Here is a 24,261-nt window from a genome sequence, read left to right on the forward strand (position 1 = left end):
TTTCCACTCTCCCCTTCCCTCAAGTTGCACCTTCAAAATACAATTATAAAAACTATCCTGAACCTCATTTATGTTGAAAACTTTATAGAGGTCGGTCCGATGATTGAAGAGTTATTAAGCTAGAAACATAGTCACTTTCATTTTGATTGTAATAGATAATCTGTCGCAGTAGAAAACATGTATTTGTTTACATACAGAATTTTGTACATAAAGTTTATATAAGTGTGTATATTAAAATATTAACACTGCAGTGGTCGCGCGTTCTACTATTGTAGAACAGGTGTTTTATTTTTAGAACCCTGAGCAATTGGTAACACACTCGAGCATGAGCGGTTATGTACCTTTCTCCGCCAACCTTCTGTACATTTTTGCCTATTCTCAGCGCTTGTTCTTGCACCTGCTCCGATTTGTTAACATGATTTCTTAGTGTTCTACTATTGTAGATCGCGCGACTATTGGCGTAAAGGTTTGTTTCGTATTAGTGATTTATTTCGTTTTACATTTTCTCGTTATTTTTGCGGAATACGTGTATGTATATATTTGAAATGTCAGAGTATGACAGAGAACAGGCGCGTCTTTGGTTAGAAGAGACAGAAAGTGACTCTGAAAGTGTATTTGGGATTGAAGACATGGATAAGCTCTAGGAAGATTTTGTTGAAGAAACAGTTGAGTGCAGTGATACCGAAAATGAGCAAGACAAAATACCGGAAGAAGAAGAAAACATTCCAGTACAAGCCAGTGTTGAAGTCATGTGTCCTGATACACAACCTTCTCTCGAGACACGTGCGTTTTGTATTGTAAAGATAAAAATGTAGAACATTCTCGCTGGTATGTAGATCCCATAATGCCAAGAAACTCACGAACTCCCATCTTTTCTTAGGCTTGGTCCACAAGGCATAATTTTTATGACTAATTGGTTATGAATTGATCATGAAACGTAGCTGGTGTTAATGCTCTAAATATATTTAGAGAAATAAGAAGGATGAGAATGTCAGACGCAATAATTTCCTACAGGATCTAGCTTTTGAGATGCAAAAACTAGCAATAAGCCAAAGTTTAGCCATGGAATCTTTGCCTAAAGAGCTTCAAGGCAGAGGAAGATTTCGGCTGAGCTTCAGCTAAGCAGTTTCATTACCACAAGACAGAGGTTCCGTGGTAGAAAAATGTTTCAATTGTGGTTGTTATCCCAAGTCAACAAGAAAAAACTTATAGAGAATTATGGATGTCTCCATACCACGAGGAAAGCGTATGTGACTATTGCTTAGAGTAGACAATCATTCAGAAAAAGTACATCAATATACCTGTATGATCTATCATAGAAGAAAGTTTATATTGTTATTTCAACACTTACACCTAAACACTTATTTCATCTTCTGCTCCACATTGTTATATTTGAAATAAGATGTACCAAATGTTTATTTTTGTCAATATTATTGTGTTAATCAACAATAATAATTTAAAAATATTTTAATACATGTATAATACTATAACTAACATACCCAAGACAAAATATTGCTAAAAATAATAACAGTACAGAAAAATTCTGGTGTTCTACAATAGTAGAACGCGCGACCATTCACGTAAGTGTGGAGGGCGCGACCAACGCAGTGTTAAATAATAGTAATTATATGTTTTAGTGCATGAGTATTAGTGAAATTTGCCTACTGCTCTTTCTATCAAGAAATAATTTGGTTAAAATTAACAAAACTTCACCAAACCAAAGAGCATATTGAGAACTCAGTTTTATTCAAAAGACCTACTTGTTGCAACAGAACACTTCATGTTGGTAGGTTTGTATGTAACTGTAATTAATGCATACAACTGTATGCAACTGTAACTGTAACTCCTGTAATTAATGCACATCCACGAATAAAGGACATAAGAGAAATAAGTGCAGAATATTAATTTTCAACTAGCTGAACCTGCGCTCTCTACATAGTGCATCATTCACATAAAGTATCTTAAAGGGGATTTTTTCGACTATTTTTTTCAATATCTCGAAACCGTTTGTAAGATTTGAGCCGACTTGTAGTTGGAAATTCTAATTCATATCTGACCAGTGTTATCTTTCTCTTCGCATGCATTATGTAATAAGTAAATAAATTACACAAGCAATTAATTATGTCAGGTATATACGGAGTTCGTTAAAAACAAATATATTTAGTAAAACAATAAAGATTCATCTTAGACTGGAAAAATGGTTGTCCTTCGTTTTCTTGTCACTTGGCCATTATCATGAAACAAACACCTAAGAGATATACAACCCCTATATACAACTATATGATGTTGAAATATATAACTCGTAGGGTATGAAGCTTTACTTTAAAAAAAAATCAGTACTTACAGCGTACTCTTTAAAATTTAATAAAGAAGTAATGGCCATGTTTTTATTTTATATTCATTAGAACTGGACAATTTACACAAAATTTGGAATCGACCAATGAAAAGGGCACGTTTCTAGCGCTTGTGGGTTCAATATCTCATTGTCGAAATAACTGGAAACAAACATACAAACTTTTCTGTGGGGATACACATATACGCATAAATCTAGTATTTTAATACAGATAATAATTGTAATAGTTTTATTTTCAATTGCTATATTTTAATATTGGCAATATTGAAATTTTTGAACTTATATTTTTCACGCTTTTGAAAAAGAAAACGATTTCATTACTAGTAAAATTAAACTAATACAAATATTTTTTTTTTTAATGTTTCCAATTTTTTCTTACAGAAATCGAAAAGAAAAACGGTTTTTTACCAACAGGTTCAAAATTTCCGGAAATTTTACAACACTAGATGAGACACACTTGTACTTGGCCCAGCATTAAACTCTGATCTTAGTTCCGACACAGTTCGCTGCCTGTCCTGTTTTACCAGTCTGCTCAGCCTACAACGTCCGACTGTAATATGTAATGAGGTGGGGGGTGCCCAACATCTCGACGATTGGACATCGTTTTTCCTTGTTGAAGACACTCACCACAGCACTCCTAGAACACCTGACAAGTCCTGCAGTTTCCGAAATTCTCGTGCCGTGTTTTTCTGAGAGAGTACTTTCTTCAAAATAATATTAAAAATTATAGAAAGATTTTCGAGACATTCGAGTCGAGTCCAGATTTTTACGAGTTGTCTCGTCTCGAAAATCGGAGTTGAGAAGTACGTTTGTCTCAAATCGTCTCGAATTTTACAAAGTGTGTCTCGACACGAATCTCGACTCGAATTTGAGTCGAGTCGAGTCGAGATTCGAGACATGTCTCGACTCGTGCGCATACCTATGGTCGCCCCTTAATGTGACTCAATTTAAACTTCATTAGCTCACCACTTAATTAAGCTAGGAAAATAATTTTAGCACAAATGTGTTCCTCAAGGATGAAGCTTTCAACTGATAAGTATGTTGTGTAAGTAGAGGGTACTATGGCAGACGGGCAGGGTAAATACGTGATGCAAAATAGTTTGTTTCCCTCCCCTGTCCGTCTTGGTATCCACACATACATGAAATACATATTAGTCGAAAGCTTCATCCTTCAAGACATTGATACCATAATTATATTCCTAGGTTAATTAACGGGTAAGCAATTAAGGTTTAGATTGAGTCACATTAAGGGGCGACCATAGGGATGCGCACGAGTCGAGACATGTCTCGAATCTCGACTCGACTCGACCAGAATGTGGCTATTTCACAGCATCATACGGTTCAATTGCCATAACTCTGTAACGATGCATTTCCTGACGTATGGTCATTTGGACTTTCTTGCTTGTCTATTCATAAGGAATCCACCCCTGAATTGTTTACATTATCTTTTTGTTCTACCCTGTATATATAGGAATGCATGCAAAATGTTCTTAGAATCACATTGTATTTTGAAACCTTGAACTATATAATTTAAACCAAGAACTGGAAAAAAATATATATTCGAAAGAGACGACTGACTATTTTGACTAAATCAGAACATCCATTGGTTTCACTTCCTACACAAAGAATAATAAAAAAAAAAAAAAAACCCTTGAAGGAAAGATTAGAAAATATTAAGCGCAATACCTAAAAATTGCCTGTGAGGTAAGAATGTACTGTTCTGCAGTCATAGTCACACATAAGTACTTTGTTTTATTTTTAATTTCAATCGATATAAAGTATTGCCCAAACACCAAGAAAGGTGGAAAGATTGAGACATTGAAAAGGTAGAAACAAGATATTGATTTACAAAATAAATTTATCAACATCTATCGACAGCATGACAAAATTTATTGTATAAGACACACAAATGTTTCTAGTATGAATTTCTCGCCTTCTGAATAAATCACTGCGGGTATCGATACATAATATCGATCAAGACGAATCAATGTAAATCCAAATTAGTTGCATCCGTGTTACTGCTACATGTATATAGATTATTACCTATGAATAATGATTAATTATTGACCAATATTAAAGAAAAAGGTCAAGAAAATGACTGGGCGGCCGTGAAATAATACGAAAACGGTACTGCCAGGATATGTATGGCTAATTTTAAACTTTTGCGAACCATATGGATTTTTGTCATTACTGCACAAATGGTGCTTAAGAAATCAACGCTAATACGTGATGTAGGTTTTCGACTACTATTCCACACAAATAAATTGGTTTGTAATCACAGCTGTGCGTGCTTATCATAGACAGTCATGAGTTCATTTATTTCTTTCTTTTAAATACATCATTCATTGAATCAAACCATATATATATATATTTTATAAGCTGAGTGAACCAAAGCTTTCCCTACCATTGTTGTGTATTATTCTAGCTCATTCCATTGAAAACCAGTGAAAAGAAGAATTGAACTCATTGAAAATATACTATATATATTTAAAATAAGGGGCATGAGAAAAAACATAAATAGTATTATTTATTGATCTCTCTGGATTGCTTTAATAAGCTATAAACAATGCATGTAGTTGTAATTTATTTATAAAGTAATTTTACATTTGATATGTCACAAGAGAAATAAAGGATTAATTGGGAATTAGAACGTCATATAATAATTCATTTGTTCTGAATATATATATATATATATATATATATATATATATATATATATATATATATATATATATATATATATATATATATATATATATATAGGGTGTTAATGAACTATACCGACAAACTGTAAGAGGTAATTCCTCATATCAAAATAAGACAACAAGTTCATATGGACCTATGGCGAAAAGTGCATAGTTTCAGAGCTAGTGCCGTTCAAAATCGGGAAAAAGCTAAATTTCAATAGGCCCTATTTCGAAGTCCAGAAACTGTGGATGGTGGTTCTTATCAGTGTAAAGAAAGCCAGACATAGTGTAATCTGGATATACCAAGATGCTATGTTTCATTTGCGAGTGGGATAGTAGGGCCAGAGTGGGCGTGGGTCAATGAAAACTTGACCCACTGACCCACCACCCACCATGACCCACTCTGACCCACGACCCACCGCGACCCACTCTGACCCACCTCCCACCATGACCCACTCTGACCCATCATGACCTACCACCCACGATGACCCACTCTAATCCACCACCCGCCGTGACCCACCACCCACCATGAACCAGTCTCATCCACTTTGACCTACTCTGACTCACCAAAATCCATCGTCATCAACTCTGAACACGATCCACGGCCTCTTCTGAACTGACTAAAGAGTTTACACTTGTAATAAAACAAGACTGTGAAATTGTCACTAATCGAAATTTGAATTTCTAGTCAATCGCCCAAGCACACCACTCTGTTACAATAACAGTGGATCTGACCTTTACGATATAAAATGGTAAAGTGTTTGTCAATGAGGAAATTGAAACAGTTCGAGGTGGGGAAAATTAGTGTGTGCCTAAATTTCTGAACGCATTCCACAATAAACTTCTATTCGCAGGAAAATATCCCTGTACAATATGGAAAAGGTTATGGTTTCTCAGTTCACAGTATTTTTTATCACAAAAGATTTGAAAAATCAGTTGTTCATAGGTTATAAAGGTGCTCGGGTACCCTATGTGAGAGCATCTCCATAAAGTATGCTCATAATTGTAATTTGTGTAATCACTAAAACACCACGTTAAATTTAAGTTACAAATATGCATAATTGCAATTATTATGAACATTTATTCAAAGTAGTTTACCTAAAACAAAGAAGAGACTTACTAAAAAGTAGGTACAAAGTTTAATAACACAAATAAGCCATTAGTAATACAAGTACACATTTTCCGTAACTCGTAATTTTCTACCTTAAAACAAACCTGAAGTCGATTCAATTAAATTATCATAGTATAGCCAGGGGTGCCCACAAGGGGGGGCTATGACGCAAACTGCGTCATTGAAATATCTAGGGGGGGCTAAAAATCTATATAAATATGTTTGAGAGGGTGTAAAAATTAATCAAAAATTTTTTTTTTCATGGAAGAACATTTACGGATAGGCAATTGAGGGGGGGTGCGTCATGGACATGAGGGGGGTGGGCACCACTGGTATAGCTATTTCCTTGTTGAATTATCAATACTTTTCAGTGGAAAAAAGAATGAAATTTCTAAGTTCCAAATCAAAGTAAGTAGACCAACGTAAAGGGGAAAAAAGTGTAAAAATTTCCATATAATTATGCGTACAATCCAAACTTAAAATTTCCGTGTAATTAAGCTTACAGTGCAAATTGTATGGCTACTTTTTTCTCACAACTTTATGGGTTGATTGTCCTGTGCTGTAAGCGCTCCATATAATAAACATAAGCTTCAGCAATTATTATAGTAGAAAGCAATGGATATATGAAGCCAAGCATTGTATTTTTTGTTTCTGATTATTTTTTTCTGAAATAGCATCGATCGTTTTCGATCATTTTTACAAACCAACTCACTACCAATTTTCCATATATAGAAAGTCCTCCCCCCCACATAAAGGAGAATTTTAAAAAATGCTAGGGCACATTCCGTTTATTTTCAATAAAGAGTTAATACACCGAATTTCAGCTCCGTAAGTTTAACGGCTTACGAGATACTCATTTTTTTTTCGCAAAAATTCGGATCCTCACTACCTCCTTAGGATATTATGCATTATAATAAAAGCAATATAACATCCCAATTTGGATTAAGGCATAACTATATATTCATTTGACTTTGCAATTTGACCGTGATGATCAGACACACATAGTTACATTCAATTTTTTTTTATAAATAATTTATATATTACAGTGATTCAAAAATGTATTTTTTTCCAGTAGTTAGCTCTAAAAACCCACAGGTCTAAAAAGCCAAGTTGTAGTGTAAGTCCTATTGCTATTATTACTATTAAACATATCGATATCCAAAAGTGCATGAAGTTTTTTTTTTTTCACTTAGATATACTCACCTCAGGTAAGTAGACAGAAACAAGTGGAAAAGAAAGGGAAATGAAGGTCTTGAAAGTAAAACGGTGAACAAATTTACCAGTCTTCAGAAGATACTCTCTACAATACAGTGAGCAGAGAGGGTCGGTAAATCATACTGAGTCGGTGGGTCGCAGTGGTTCTCGGTGGGTGGTGGGTCGCAGTGGGTCATGGTGGGTGGTGGGTCACAGTGGGTCACGGTGGGTGGTGGGTCGCAGTGGGTCACGGTGGGTGGTAGGTCACGGTAGGTGGTGGGTCACATGTTCTTGACCCACGACCCACTGACCCACTCAGAAAACTTGACCCACCGACCCACTTACCCACTCCATCTCTGAGTAGGGCAAGAAGTGAGCATTGGGTAAGAAGGGAATGGCCATTATGGGTACTTTGGAATCCAGGATCTAAAAATATTGCACATGAACAGTATTCGAAGTGGAAAAAGCAGAGGTGCTGCGTTTTTATTACGAATTTGACTGGACATACCGGACATCTAAATGTTGAAATTCCGTGAGGGTAAGCTGCGTAAAACAGTAGTTTTCAAAGTGGGATCCGCAACACCTAAAAATTGAAATGTCGCGATTCCCATTTCCGCAATTAAATGGAACTCACAGCTGTTATGCAAGAAGTATTTTTCAGTTACTAAAAAGAAAGCAATTAGAAATTATAACTACGTTTGTAAATTTTAATGTTTTCCTACTTTACTAAATGTCTGCCTTGAAGCCGGTCAACCGTTATATAGGACTACTTCAAGAGAGATAAATACCTTCTTTGTTAGGGTACTTTTGCTGAAGTGCACCATACACTTGTAGGACACTTGAGTGTATTAGCTGAAATTTTCGAGAATATTTCCCTGCTCCACAACCTGGTAATGATTGGAATGAAAATTCTTACACTAATGTGGAAATCCATGACATACAAGGTATGAATCTGTCTAACACAGAACAAGAACAGATCCTATTGGAACTATCTTACTATAGCCTACTTCATGGAAAAATGTTTGCAAAGAAAATGATCTTAGTAGCTTTTGATTACGTGTGCGCTGTGAATATGAATAGTTGTCTATAAAGGTATTGCAATATTTGATGCCTTTCCCTACCATTTACTTATGTCAGCGGACCTTTTTCTGGTCCTTGCAGTAGTAAAACCTTAAAGCGAAATCGTCTTAATGTGGAACCGGACCTAATATTGGTGGTGACAAAACTTATTCCAAATTCCAATGCAATTGTGGAAAAATAACAAAGAAATTCATTCCTCACAATATTGACCCCACATTTGAGAACATTGTTTATCAAGTGGATTACCGTTTTTAAAAAAGAAAAATGATTTTCAGTCTTGAAAGTTACTGCATTTTCAATAGAAATTTCGTTCACTAGTAAATAATCATGTATTTTACGAATAAATTATTTATTGTATTATTTTCCTTATCAGTGGTAATTCTAATTAGTATAGCATGTGAAATTTCTGATAGCATTGTAAGGGGATATGCGAATCACTTTCTGAATGAAGAGGTGGTCCGCGTTATCGGAAAGTTTTAAAATCAGTGGCCTAAAAGATTGCATTTCTATATACATAACGATTAAAAACCATTGGAGAGCTACTGTAGTAATTGGCGGGGAGGGGGGGGACGGAGAAGTTTTGATCTCCCGCGTACAACTTTCTGAGGAAAATAAAAAATATATATATAATTTTTGAATACAAATATTGTATTATAGAGAATTATACAAGGAAATGCTCAAAAACCGAAAGAGAATATTAACAATTTACTGGGAGAATTCAAGATCCCCCCTCGACTGTGGGATATTTGAAACCCCCAGAAGGTCCTCCTCCACAGCAGACAACCCTAAATGCACCCATACTCGAAACACAGCATCCACATGCATTAAGGCAAGGAGACACACACATATACATAACAAAGAAGCAATTCAATATGGCACATCAAAATATAAACTATGTGAACATCTTTCAAGGCACCTCGTTTTAAAAACAAAAGATAGGAAAAAGATGACAGAAAAATGTTGGCGTTGTCAACTTAGAAATTATTTATACATAAGAAATAAAATATATTTTCGTGCAAAGCTATTTGTCATATATTGCGTATAAAAATGGATTTATTCAAGGTATTTAGCTTCTGCTTTCCAGTGAAGGTATGTTTTAATCATTGAAAAACCAGAGACGTTATGCCTTCATCACTGGATAAACAGAGGCTGTATGGCATACCACCACATACCGTTTCACTACGACCACTGCACATGAACGTTTAGTTCGTTAGGACAAAATATTAATTCCACATCTTGGCAATAAGTTGGAATTCATTAAACAATTTGTGAAAGCACTTAAGAAACAGGGACAATGTTTCAAGTTTATATATTATACATTTCCTTTCTTGTCCTATAGAAAAGTGAAAGAAGGCACATTTATTGACCCCGATAAACGAAAACTTATGGAAAACAGAGATTTTAAAGCAACAATGAATCCAGCTGAGAGAGATGCCTGGGTGGCATTGAAAAGTGTAACATAATGTTCTCGGTAACTACAAAAATCCAGATTATAAGAACATTGTAGAAGCTATATTGTTGAAATTTCAAGAACTTGGGTGCGACATGAGTATTAAGATACATGTCTTGCATTGACATCTGGATTACATTCTAGAAAATCTTAATCAAGTAAGTGAGAAGCAAGATGAGAGAGTTTACTAGAATATGAGAGGTTTGGAGCATAGACCAGGGTAGGTGAAGTGTTAGCATGATGGCGGACTATTGCAGAAAACAAAAAGACAAACTATCAAAATGAAAACAACATTCAGATGGTTCTCATATCAGCCCTGTGTAATTTACAAGTTCATTATTTTGCACCATAAACTTGAATCAATTCGAGTTATTCTATTCTTGCAATTTGACATTTCAAATGACGTTTTGATATTTCGGGGGGCTCTATATCTCTAGAAGCGTTTTCTGTATCCATCCTTTGTATCCCGTTGTAGTCCATACAATCTGATTTATTGGCGATGCAAATAGCATACAACACATGCAGAAAGCCGCATCTTTAGATTTACTGTAACCATTTTTGCTTTTTAGTATAACAATGTACCGTAGTAATTGACTTAGTAACTAGTTTTTGTTAACTTTTTTTGCCTTTGCGTGAAATGAGGCAATTTTAAATATTTTAAATTAAAAAAGAAAAAAAAAAACTCTCCAAAATGAATGACACCAGTGGCATCAGGTCACCCCCTTGTGTACATCTCTGACTGGATATTTCCATTAATTTTCTTAAATCTTTTGACACAAATGTGCCAGAAAAGGCATGGAATCATTATGATTTTAATGCACGACTGAGATATTGTGTATACCCATCAAAAACCATCCCAGGCCCGAAACACTTTTAGGTTGAAAATTTGATAACATAGTCGCTTTTATATATATTGCGGAATAGGTTAATAATAGCAAAAATTACGAATTTTTGAAAAGTTCCAATTTCCGCCATTTTGAAATTTATCATAAGATATTGCTAGCTAACAAACATATTTTCTAGAGGATGGCGAACAACAACAACAACAACAACAACAACAAAAAATACATAGAAGTTTTCACTAATTTTCTGATATGAGGTTTTCTGCAGTAGTGTAGCGTTGTAAAGAAATGTTCCTCACCTAAAACACACTTAAAAAAGGCGATTTCTTTTATAGTTAGACGCCGTATTTAAGAAATGACTGCAATATATATACAGGGTGTCCAATAATTATCTATACAAATTTACTTCGTTATATTGAAAGAAGTTAATGTGATATTTGCATGCGGTTTTTTGTATTCAATACAGAAAGTCTTAAAGTTTTTTTTTTTCCTGTTCAGTACACCTCTATGTGGGCACCATGTGTGATACGAAGCACATCCAGACGAAAATCAATTATAGCCCATGTGCGCTGCAGCAAATCGTCAGTTACTGACTGAAAAGCAGCAACGATACGCTGCTTTAGCTATTCAAGATTTGCTACCTTCGTAGCGAAGACGATGTCCTTATGGTATTCCCACAGGAAGAAGTCCATTTGTGTCAGATCCGTCGACCGCGGAGGCCATGATATCGGACCGTCGCGACCAATCCACCTATTGGGAAACACCTCATCCAGGTATTCTCGAACTTCTAAAGACCAGTGTGGCGGAGCTCCATCGCGTTGAAACAGAATGTTTGGTTGCAGATCCTCCAACTGAGGAATCACATAAAGCTGGAGCAAATCCAGATAGACTTGACCTGTGATTGAATTTTCAGCGAAAAAGAAGGGTCCAATAATGCGATTATGCATTAACCCACACCAGACATTTACCTTAGGGCTATCGCGCTCCATCTCACGTGTTACATGAGGGTTCTCGGATCCCCATATGCGAACATTGTGCCCGTTCAACTTCCCAGACACATGGAATGTTGCCTCGTCACTGAAACAAATATTTTGCAGAAACTGGTTATAGTGCTCAATGCGGTTCAGCATGTAACAAACAAAGTCAGTACGTCTGGGTTTGTCGGTTGGCAATAAGGCCTGAAGGAGTTGCACCTTGTAAGCGTGCAGCTTCAGCCGTTTATGAAGAACATCATGAACCGTAGCCCTGGGCATATTCAATTCTCTCGCCGCTTTGTGAACAGATTTTGTTGGACTACGCACAAAGGCCTGTTCCACTCTTTCCACATCTTCCTGACTGGTACTTGGTCTTTCAGCTCCTTTCTGGTGCAGAACACTTCCCGTTTCCATGAATTGTTTATACCAAGCTTTAATTGTAGCTCTGGTTGGAGGATCACGTGCATACTTGGTCCTTACATTCGGCTGCACCTGTCTCCGACTTCGTTTCTATGTACCAGGCAACACACTGTGCTTTTTCTTGTGGTGTCCCCATCTTCATTATCTTCATTTATTGTTTGCTAACCTGTAAAAGGCAAAAGAAGAACCTGTAAGACTTTCTGCATTGAATGCACAAAACCGCCTGAAAAAAAAAAAAAAAAAAAACTGACTTTCTGCATTGAATGCAACAAACCGCATGTAAATATCACCTTAACTTCTTTAAATATAGCGTCGTAAAGTTGTATAGATAATTCTCGGACAAGGTATATATATCTATATATATATATATATATATATATATATATATATATATATATATATATATATATATATATATATATATATATATATATATATATATATATATATAGATATATATATATATATATATATATTACAGAAGTTCGTTGCCGATGTATTCTCTAAGAAATGAACTGAAAATGCAACTTTTCTGTACAATTCAGTACCGCTTTTTTTTTTCTTTCGGGCCTGGAACCCTCTTATCTGTACTAAGTGCTGGAATGAAGATTTGTTTATTTTATTAAATTGCCATTTAAAGCAAGATTAAATTAAAAATTATCAATAATACTTAGGCCTATATATATATATATATATATATATATATATATATATATATATTGTTTTTGGCTACGCCAATACAATGAATGAGGATTAATATATGCATTAGAAAAAAAAAATATAGGGTCTACATTTCATTCTTCTGTGATTAATTTTATGCCCTTACAGAATCTTGAAAGCTTAATGCTCGTGGACAACAATCACAAGAATATTTTTAACCACATAATCATTTTATCTTGTCAAGGAAATACTGAAATTATGGAATAATAAAGTCATTATTGATCCCCCTTTCTTCTCTCGTCGTCTTAAATACAGTTAATAAAGAAAAACAATTTATCAAAAGTTCTTACCTTTAATTTAAAATCTTGTAGAAAATAAAATAAAATATTTTCTACGCTTAACACTAAATGTCATGTTTTGTTCCCTCAATCAACCTAACCTTTCATGAAAATTGGCAACACGACACAAATCAAGCTATATATATATAAAAAAAAAATAGACTTTGCTGTGGAAAAAAATATCCTTCCGAACATAAATTCCCATTAACTAGTTTTCGACCAAACATGAATTACTGATTCGCCGAACATGGCCGCCTGGCCAGATGCACGATGATTTAGTACACAAAGGATTCGGCGAAACAGGAATCGGCAAAACAGGAAGACACGATGTTCGATGCTGAGGTTTCAAAGATCATTATCTTCCGTCGAAAAAGTAAGTTCAGATAGTTGCCGTCGTAAAGTTGTAGGAAATCAGTAGGGAAGTGGAGGTAGGGGTGGGAAGAAGGCCGCTCAAGTTGTAAGTGATAATAAAAAAATGGAGGTCATAGACACGAGTTTCGCTCCTCAAATTGCCACAATGCATTCCTCCCCAGCATATATCCTTCGAAGAATGTCCCCCGTAATCATTTATGAAGGATGAAAGTGGTCTTTTGATCCTCTACCTGCAGTAGTGATCCACTCATTACGGAAGTAATTATTACAATTAATCTAAGTCATTAAGTTTAAAATTGAGATACCCATCTCCTTTGTATTGCTCTTTGGCATTCATACAGAAAATTGTAAGTTTCTAAGTGCAGTATGTTGTAATATATTTATGAATTAAATTTTACATGTTACCTTGTGGAGATTCGGAAGCCTCTCATGATGGGTAGATATCCCCTTAAGATAAAATCGGACATGGAACTTATTCTTGCGAAAACATCTGCTTCGCTTATATATCACCGCTTTCAGTTACGGTGATTAGTTTTAAAATGCTAAAATTTGAATTTCTACCACATCTGGTTAGAATAGACGATATTTTTTAGACGTAAACCTTTTTCTTAAGTAAAAGTAAAAAAAAAAAAAAAACGCAAAAGCATGTACAGTAATCTGGTGTACTTATTCAACTGTAAATAAAATATTTTAGTTTTATTTCCAGCAGTTATGCTCTATAACCTAATTGAGACTGATCGCAAACGAAATTGAATGTTTATGAAAGAAACTAGTGAAATGAGAACGTGAATAGAAACGTAATAACTTCGAGAAAACACGGGAATGATGTTGTCAACCACAAACTCACATGACCCGGGATCAAACCAGGAACCCCTCGCGCAAGAGGTGATCGCTCTTTAAGTCATCCTAATGTCTTAGACCGCACGAATACACCTCACTGACACCACCCAGAAAGGACATGCCCTTTCTAGCTCGTCCCATTTTCATCCAAATTATCCCATGTAGTTCCCAGGATTATTGGGATAATGAGTAGACATCCCATGGACGTAATACATGGGACGTCCTAAGGATTCTCAATCTCACGTAGGATGTCCACGGGAAGTCCCGGATGGAACAAGAGATCCCAGGGAAATCCCATGCTGGACATACCAAGGACATCCCTTTGAGGTCCCGTTGGATATCCCGTTTTCAGGGACATTTGGATATACCGCGGAGGTCCTATGGATGTCCCGAGAGCAACTTCGGATGATCCCGGGATGTCCCGTTTAGTGCTCTCAACGGGCCGGGTCGGGTCGGGTTGAAGACCGACCCGACCCGACCCGTGACCCGAATTGACTGACCCGACCCGATGACCCGACCCGACCCGACTGACCCGAACCGTGATCCGACCTGATTGACCCGACCCGACAACCCGACCCGACAACCCGACCCGAGCTGACCCGACTGACCCGACCCGATAACCCGACCCGAGCTGACCCGATTGACCCGAACCGACAACCCGACCCGATTGACCCGACCCGATAACCCGACCCGAGCTGACCCGACTGACCCGACCCGACAACCCGACCCGACCTGACCCGACTGACCCGACCCGACAACCCGACCCGAGTGACCCGACCCGATAACCCGACCCGAGTTGACCTGACCCGACCCGACCCGTAACCCGACCCGAGCTGACCCGATCCGAGTCGGGTCGGGTCTGGTCACGGGTCGGGTCGGGTCAACCCGATCCGTTTGAGAGCACTATGGTCACAACACTGGGTGAACACCAAAATGCACTCCCATTGGGAATTGAACCCGGACCACGTGTACCGAAGTCTTACACGTTAACCACTAGCTAGATCAAGCGGGGATTTGTATATGCATCTTAATGAATATTTGGCACTTTTGAGCTTTGGTTATTTCTTTTTATAACTGATACCGATGTCCGACGTGGGAGAAATTTATTTTTATTTTTATTTTTTTATTTATTTATTTATTTATTTTTATTTTATTTTTTTTTCTTTAGTTCTATGTGACGAAATTTTTCTTCAAGGTCAGTGTTCTCACCTGCTGGGACGGCAGGGCGTCTTCTCGAAAGGCAGTAGCAAGAGTCTCTTGGCGGAGACAAAAGGAAATCGTTTAACTAGAATGATAAGGGTTGAGGAAACAGGAGAACACCTGTGACTTTTCCAACCCTTCAACTTTCATTCCAAAATAGGTTTTAATGATTCCGGGACCCGTACCACTTTGATTTTTCTTTCTCGGTAATTAAAACGTATTTTACAGTATATATAGTTGCAAGTAAGAAGATACATAATATGAATTTAAAAATACAGGTTGATATTTAATTATAAAGTACTAATTTTATTTCATCACTTTCAGCCCAACAAATTAAATTCAAACAATTCGCTCCCTAGGTCTTGGTCATCAATACTGCGTCTTATTCTTTGTCTTGCAGTCAAGTCTTGGTCCTGTATTTCGTAGTCTTGGTGATCTTTCATGCTATACAAGAGCCAAGAATGCTCACCTCATCGGTACAAATGAAGACCAAGTGTGATTTTGATTATGGTATTTCATACAATACGGAAAGCTAGAAAATACGCTCATCGCTACTTGGTGATTACCAAAACAAGGCCAAGAGCAAGATTACTATGCAATTCGTCTTGCATATCCAATCTTTATCTTGTTCTTGTATCGATGTCCTTGGGTTTGGTGAAATAAAATGAAATATTCACTTTAAGCAGGGGTGTAGCCAGCAGGTTCGTGTAGGAAGGGCCCGTCGTTTTGAGGGGGGGGGGCGGCTACAATGTACAAAGCAAAAAATGTGTTGCTGCTAGTGTTTTTCAGGCCTAAAAGAAAGGAAAATTTTGGTTTCCTTCTGGAAAACTAAAAACACAATTTTATCTTATTTATTATTATTATTATTATTATTATTATTATTATTATTATTATTATTATTATTATTATCCATAAATTATATTCAAGATAGTTTTTATTATGCTTAATCAAGAACTACTGCCCGGGACCAAACGCTATACTTTTGTGCATAACTATAAAGATAACCAGAAAGTTCTGTCCCTTTTCGTGGAGGTCTGTGTTCAATTGGACCTCACACCGTGAGTTGAATGCGAGTGGAGATAAGGCGAACGTCAGTTGTTAGTGTGGGTATATCCAACATACTACCTGGTTGTGGCAATTCAGATACACAGTGAACTTGCGTAAAGACAGAGGGAACATGGGACATCCACAGAGCGTCATAAGAGCATGTATGCTGAACGAGTTCAAATGGAGGTCAAACGCCGCTGTAGCGGGACAGAAAATATGCCAGGCCTTTGTTGAGGGTGTCGTGACGACGCGGACAGTGCAGCGATGGTTTAACCAGTTTAAGGACGATGACCAAACACCCGAAAAAACCACATGCCAGAAGACCAACACATGTACGTACAAAGAGGAACTGGGACTACAATTCAGTGTGTGGAGAAACCATTCGGCAGCACATCCATCAAGTTGGGAAGCACTACAAGTTGGGTCTCACATGTTTTGACTCCGGGCCAGAAGGCAACGCGGCAGTCGCATGGGTTTATTTACTGTTTCGGAGCCATTTCTGGACAGGGCGTTGACATGGGATAAAAAGTGGGTCCTATACGAAGCTCCACGGCGCCGTCATCATTGGTTAGCATCCCATGAACCGATTTCAAAACAGCCGAAACCAGCACTGTACCAGAAGAAGGTCCTTCTGTGTGTTTGGTGCATCGTGCATCGGGAACTGCTACCAGCTGGTCAGAGTATCAATGCAACTGTGTAGTGTCAGCAGTTGAGCTGTGCTCAACAAAAACTCAAAACTCTGGAGCCATCACTTCTGAATTGCAAATGGGTCCTCGTTTACGGGACAACGCTAGGCTAGGATGACTCAGGACACCATTCTCCGCCTTGGATGGGAAACAATATTGCAACCACTATATTCCCCGGGTATTGCACCGTCCGATTATTACCTGTTCCATTCTTTGGACAATCACCTTAGAGGCCGCCAATTCAAATCCCTAGTAAAAGTCCAAAATGCACCTCATACTTTCTTCGTTTCACGGCCCACCAACTTCTACCGCGATGAATTCCATGGCCTTCCAGAACGTTTTCAGAAGGTCGTCGATGTTGATGGGGACTATTTTTGATCTTCCAGGTTAGGTGACGTATCGATGTTCGAAGGTGGTGGGTGAAAAAGCAACAAAACTTTTCTTGGTTACCTTTTTATTTAAATTTAAGACCTTGTATACAGAACCTATGTACACGAGATTGATTTTCTTTAAATTTCACTTAATTTCTTTATAGTTTCCTGACAAAAATATTTATTTATTATTCGTGACTAAAAAAAAAAAAAAAAAAAACATTATTTTATTACACTGAGTAGAAATAAAAGAGAGCGAATGAAATCCAAACTGAATAAAAACATTGTTTCTCACCAAATTTTCCATTCTCTGTCTTTTAAAATACTTGTTAAAGCATATAAAAATATAATGTACTTACAAATCAGTTTAGTACCTTTGTTTTATGGCTGTATTTATAATACCTTGTTAAAATGTTTGTCTTTAAACTGTCAAATATAAATCGCAGTAAATTGTGTAATCTGCTGTCACAAAAAATGTATCATATTGTTCGATCGGTATGGAAAAACAATATTTCTCCATACTATTTTACCGTAAATTATTAATTGTCAATAACTTTGTTACTTTTAAATGAAGGAAGCGAGATTATTTTACTATGATGTTTTTAAAGCTGGTCATTTGGGGGGGGGGCAGGAAACCATTTGGGGGGCCTGGACCCGATGGCCCCCCCTTGGCTACACCCCTAAGTTTAAGGTCCCTCGATTCTGCTTTGAGGCTAAGGGATATGGTGACCATGAGAAATGAATGAAATGGTGGAATGAAGAAAGTGGGAGGAAACAGGAGAACCCAGAGAAAACCCACTACACGGCGTTTCTCCACCACAAAGCCTACTTAACACAAGCTGGGATCGAACCATGGACACCATGCACCAGAGATGAATTCTCTACCACTGAGCTACCGCGGCCCTGCTTGGGCTTGGTCGTCCATATCCAATCTTTCTTTTGGCCTTGCTTATACAACTTCTAGTTTTGTTCTAAATCCAGACTCCATATTGGCGTAGATATTAATATTACAATCGATTGATATTAATATTACAGTCGATTGGTAAAATCAATCTTCCACATTTAAAAATTAAAGTACACACAAGTACAAAAATAAGCATTTACCATAAAAACACTAGCTGCAAGTGTTCAAAATAGATTTATGGTTTCTATAAAATCAATTGAAAATTGCTATTTTTAATTAGGCAGCTAGTGTAAAACAGCAGTTTTCGACTCCAGCCGAGTTTAAGCTCAACCTAAACTTAGTTGACCAAAGTGAACTGACCCGACTGACCCGACCCGACAACCCGACCCGACTGACCCGACAACCCGACCCGACTGACCCGACCCGATAACCCGACCCGAGCTGACCCGATTGACCCGACCCGACAACCCGACCCGACAACCCGACCCGACAACCCGACCCGATAACCCGACCCGAGCTGACCCGATTGACCCGACCTGACAACCCGACCCGAGCTGACCCGACTGACCCGACCCGACAACCCGACCCGACTGACCCGACCCGACTGACCCGACCCGAGCTGACCCGACTGACCCGACCCGATAACCCGACCCGAGCTGACCCGACTGACCCGACCCGAGCTGACCTGACCCGACCCGACCCGTTTGAGAGCACTAGTCCCGTTGTTCACTGCGGATCAATCTCGGACGCCTCGTGGACGTCCGTGTGCTATGTGAACACGGAGCCACCGTGCTCCATTTTTTTTTTCAATTATCCTTATAACACAAGTTAATATCCTTGTAACACAAGTCAGTGCTAGACTCGACTTATACAGTGTTTACATCTATGCGTGCATGTGTTCTATTTAGTGCTTATTCTTCTTTATGTGTCTTAATGAATTGACAAACTCATTCCCAGTTCGTAAATGTGTACCTACCTGAAATATTCGTTTTTGTACGGGAAAATGGCTTGTGAAAAGTGTTTGAACCCTCCCTCCTTAGGATGCATATTTCAATTTAAGTTTACGAAAACCGCTATATTACCCTTTATCACCCCCAACTCTCATTATTTCTTACCCCCATTTCCGTAAGGGCTGAACTTGGAACTAAAACTCCCCCGGAGCTAAGCTATTAGCGTACACGCCTTTGGTGTGGGAGACCCGGGTTTTAGTCCCAGCGGGAGCTCATGTGGCTCGCATTCCACGTTAATCAGTAGGTCTACGTTTCATATACCCTCACGGCTGAAAGCAACGTTAAACTCAAAATCAATTGAACCTAAACTTCATTGGTAGTGTTATTATTCATCTCTGCAACACCGAAAACACTGGATTAAAACATTAATATTTATCATTTTCAATTGTTTTTACATGGCATGCACTCTCCAACCCACCCCTCACCCCAATGTCAATGGAGAATGTTTGTTTTCTTAATGGCATCGTGAGTATCACTATTCATCTAAGCGGCTTCTGAAGTTATGGATTAGATACTAATATTGGTAATTTCTTATTGTTTTTACATGACACCCCTTCCCATCCAACCCCCCTCCCATGCCAGAGGGAGATGAATTTAGACTCAAAGGACGCCGAGAGTGTCACCATTAATCTCACAGACTCCAAAAACTTGGAGTGGACATTACTATTAGTGGTTTTCGATTATTTTTATATATCAATCACTTCCCACGCACCCCTCACCCTCTTGTCAAAGGAGGATGCATTTGCGATTCAACGGCATCGCGAGTGTTATTATTTATCTCACAAAGCCCGAAAACCATAGATTACACACTAACATGGGTCGTTCTAGATTATTTTTGCATGTCTAGATTTTTTTTTTTATTGTGTTATGTAAATTCGGGTTTAATTTTTGATAGGAATAGACCCTATTTGTTTCGAACGAAATGATAAATCATGGGTTACTTTTCATGGAGCATCGGTTCGGAACAGAAATGCTACACTATATTACAACCAAATATTGATTGATTAACTGATTATTTAATTTTAGCGTCCCCTTCAGCAACGAGGCTATATGAGACGTGCATCTTCAGCTCAACGTGGGATCCAAACCACATGAGCCCCCGCCGGGAATCGAACTCAGGTCTTCTACGCCAAAAGCGCGTACGCTAACCGCTTAGCCACCAGGGAGCTCAACACAGCTAAAGGAATAAAAAGTAATGGTTAATAGGTTTCTTATTTTCACGAAACGAAACAATATGAATATAAACTTGAGATGCACTTTCGGGGGGCGCGGTGGCTCAGTGGTAGAGCGTTCACCTCTGGTGCTTGGGGTCCCGGGTTCAATCCCAGCCCCCGCCAAGTGAACTTTGTGGTGGACAAACACCGTGCCCGTGGGTTTTCTCGGGGTTCTCCCGTTTCCTCCCACTATATTCATTCCACCATTTCACTCATCTCTCATTATCACCGTCTCCTTTAGCCTAACCGGCATAAACGTGGGACGTGAAACTCAAAGATTTCATTTCATTTCATTTTTTTTGAGTTGCACTTTCAATTTGTTAAAGGTGAACGCAAGAAATGTGTTTTCGACACGATCAAAACACAAACAAATGTGTTTTCAAATTCAGCTTCAGAATTTGTGTTCACCAAGCAAATACTAAGTGATATTCGTTATAGATAACTGTTCTTAGTGGATTATACTGTATAAGGGACCGACTTGTTTATTTATGCATATATTAGTTGTGAAAGTTTGACTTGCTACTTGGTTTATTTTAACACAGTTTGGTCAATTCAGCTGTGTTTTGTTGTTGAAAATAATGCATTTTTTGTTAAAACATATTTAGGGAAGTTCTAAATCAAATAATCCAGTGTAGCCAACAGTACACGTAGGATTGGAGTACGCAATTCCTAGCTTAATTCTTACAAGTTTAGGCGTTTGTTTACTATTTTTAAGTATTTGAGGAGCATCTGAATTAATATGTGATGAGCTTGGTTTTATATATAAAAAAAAGTATTTATTTGATGAAGGAAAACGTGCTTACATACACCATCTAATAAAACCCCTTCTTGAACTACAACACGAGGAAATGGTTGCTCGAACTTATACATTGAACTTTGATCAGATTATATATTTTGATCTCCTTAAAAAGAAGGATAAGACCCAGTACTATCCAAGGATCGAATATGAACCCTGAAGCATCCTTTTTACGACATGCAAGTTTTTGTCATGTTAGCTTCGTACCAGAGGGGGAAAATCATGATTTCGCCGATCGTGATTCCATGTGACATTTGATACGAGAAGTGAATGTGTCACTCATTGAGAATATCCCACCGCTCCGCAGACGATGTGTATGTCTACGGAGAATGTTTAAAATTTATGTCTTCTGTAAATCATTTCCTCGCGTTTGTGTTCGCGATGTCTTCGGTGGCGAAGGTAATGCTGCGGGCCAGGTGGCTACTGGTTGCCACTGAGCTCTCGGTGGGCTTGTAGGCAGGCGGGCGTTTCGCGTTTGGCCAAAGCGCCGCACGAGGGCTCCAGAGGCAACCAACTTGCAGACGACTGGCGCGCGTTGAGTTTGAAGCTAGTAGTAGGACGACCATGTGTGGTGCAGGTCGGAGCGAGTGAGCGTCTTCTCATAGAATCAAGGCGAGCACAACTTTCAACATATTCCCCGCGCTCCCGCCGGCGTGCTATAAACTTACAGTAGCAGTCGATCTGTTTTAAACACTTACCGGGAAAATGATGTAAACTCCGAATAACAAAAGTAAACTAACTCTTTCGCTGTGTTTTGTGTGACTTAAAAACGTTGTCGAAAGACGAACAGTGACATTCCGTATATTTTTGTAGGGAAGAAGTGTTATTATTTTATATACCCCACTACAAATCACCAAGATAATAATAATAATAATAATAATAATAATAATAATAAAGTATATGCTATTCCCTATACATGTTATAAAAAAGAAAACATACTCCCCCTCCCCCAAATTTGTGAAATTTGGTGAAGCTCAAACTTGTGTGTGTGAATTTTTTGTGTGTGTTTGTGTGTGTATGGAAGCCGTGTTATTATTATGGTATTGACTTTTGAAAATATAAGTTCTGAATTAGGTAGAAGGCGTGACTTATCAGAAATGCTGGTGTCAAAAAAGCTCTACCAACGAACATTTTGCAAAGCCTGTTTTTATTTGGCATGAACGATTTATTTTTCTCAAGTCGATGTTCCTGACAATGTATGGAATCGCAGCTCTGTGTTTCGTTCTTGTTTATTTTGAGGTGACCGCTGGACGTGTTTTCGGTAAGTACATGTCTTTACTTAGAACAGGTTGCAAAAACGTGATGAAAGCGATTGTGTTTATGTTGTCGGGAAACGCTCTTGAGATGGGCGTGTACCCCGTTGTCTCTCTGTGACTCATCTTCGTGTTTCTGGCAAACTCCCAACCCATTGCGTTCTCGTATATCATGCCAAGTTCAAACCGCAGAGTGTCTTGTCACAATAATTGGTTTTCCTACTTGAATGTACACCGCCTTGATACCACATGTGTTACTTACGAGCAGACGCGAAACAGTTTTATAATTTGTACACAATACAAATAGGGTTCTCACAATATTATTATTTAAAAAAGATTAGCATATGTACTGATAAATAATATTAGCGTTTGTCTGTTTAATCACTTACAATTGTGTTTATATTTTATTTTTCTTTTTCTGAGATTCCTCGTATTGTAAGAGATTTTTTCTAAATAGGCCTCTTACAAGCGTTTTCACATTAATGCCATGTGCATATTATTTTAAGGCTGTATTTTATTACTGTGAGAAATCCATCCACCCTTGTTCCCTACTATCACGCGTAGAAAAAGTGAATCGACATATTACATAGTGTGTAATTCATTAAGACCGAATGCTCTTTTTTTTCATTATGTATAAATAATAGTTAACTTTGACAATACAATGAATATGCATTTAAATTAATCAACTCTATTTTAACCTCGTATATATTTCATAAATTAGGTCAACGATCGAAATATATATTGACTGTTTAATTATTTAAGCACGGCGTGAGCAATTAGTGTCTGGGTATATCACTTTTTTATGAATGATGAGGAGAAAATAGAGAAAAAAACTTGCAGTTTCTTAATTCTTAATTTCTCAGCATCGAAATTGCAAATTTAGGTTAGCAAGCTTTATCGTTTGATATTCAGGGCGTAAACATACACAAGCCTATACATATTGTTTTGTAATTATAGTTGTTGCATTAGAACTTAGCGTCCCTTTCAACAGCGGGGCTATATGTGGCGTGAACATATAGCTTAACGCATAATTCGAACCACATAAGCTCCAGTCAGGAATCAAGCTCGGAACTCCCGTTTCAGATGTGCGTACGCTAACTATACAATCATGAGACAACTCTAGTGCTGTAATTATTGTTTACAACGCGTGTTTGATTTTTGTCGTAACTCAGAATTGGCTTTAGTAGCCTACAACCAATGTTTAACTGCAAATGAAGTATGTTTGTGAGTTATTTATTTTATTTTATTTATTTATTTTTTGCACTTGAATATTATTTCTAAGATGTCCCTGGGTTTGAATCGCACAAGAAGTGGAGAATGATACCTTATTACATTGTGCGTCATTGTGAAATAGTTACGATTTCATCTTGATTTACGAATATATAAAAACAACAGCAGCACATTTAAACATATTTGCAAGAAGTGCAAACATTATATGCGCTTCCTAGTTGTTTGAAAG

The 24,261-nt window shown here is 37.7% G+C and overlaps 1 protein-coding gene across 1 annotated transcript in view; it reads left to right on the forward strand.

The window, feature by feature from the left end:
* The first annotated feature begins 22,035 nt into the window (after positions 1 to 22,035).
* The window catches only part of LOC145687581 (putative receptor-type tyrosine-protein phosphatase mosPTP-1), a 267,681-nt gene continuing 265,455 nt past the window's right edge, over positions 22,036 to 24,261 (forward strand). The window contains exon 1 of the mRNA XM_081761045.1: positions 22,036 to 22,810. Coding sequence (XP_081617171.1) covers positions 22,732 to 22,810 — 79 coding nt within the window. The 5' untranslated portion in view covers positions 22,036 to 22,731. The remainder of the gene's footprint in view (positions 22,811 to 24,261) is intronic.

Source organism: Thermobia domestica, chromosome 6 (assembly GCF_964235325.1).
Source record: "Thermobia domestica chromosome 6, izTheDome1.hap1.1, whole genome shotgun sequence".
Taxonomy (NCBI): Eukaryota; Metazoa; Arthropoda; class Insecta; order Zygentoma; family Lepismatidae; genus Thermobia; species Thermobia domestica.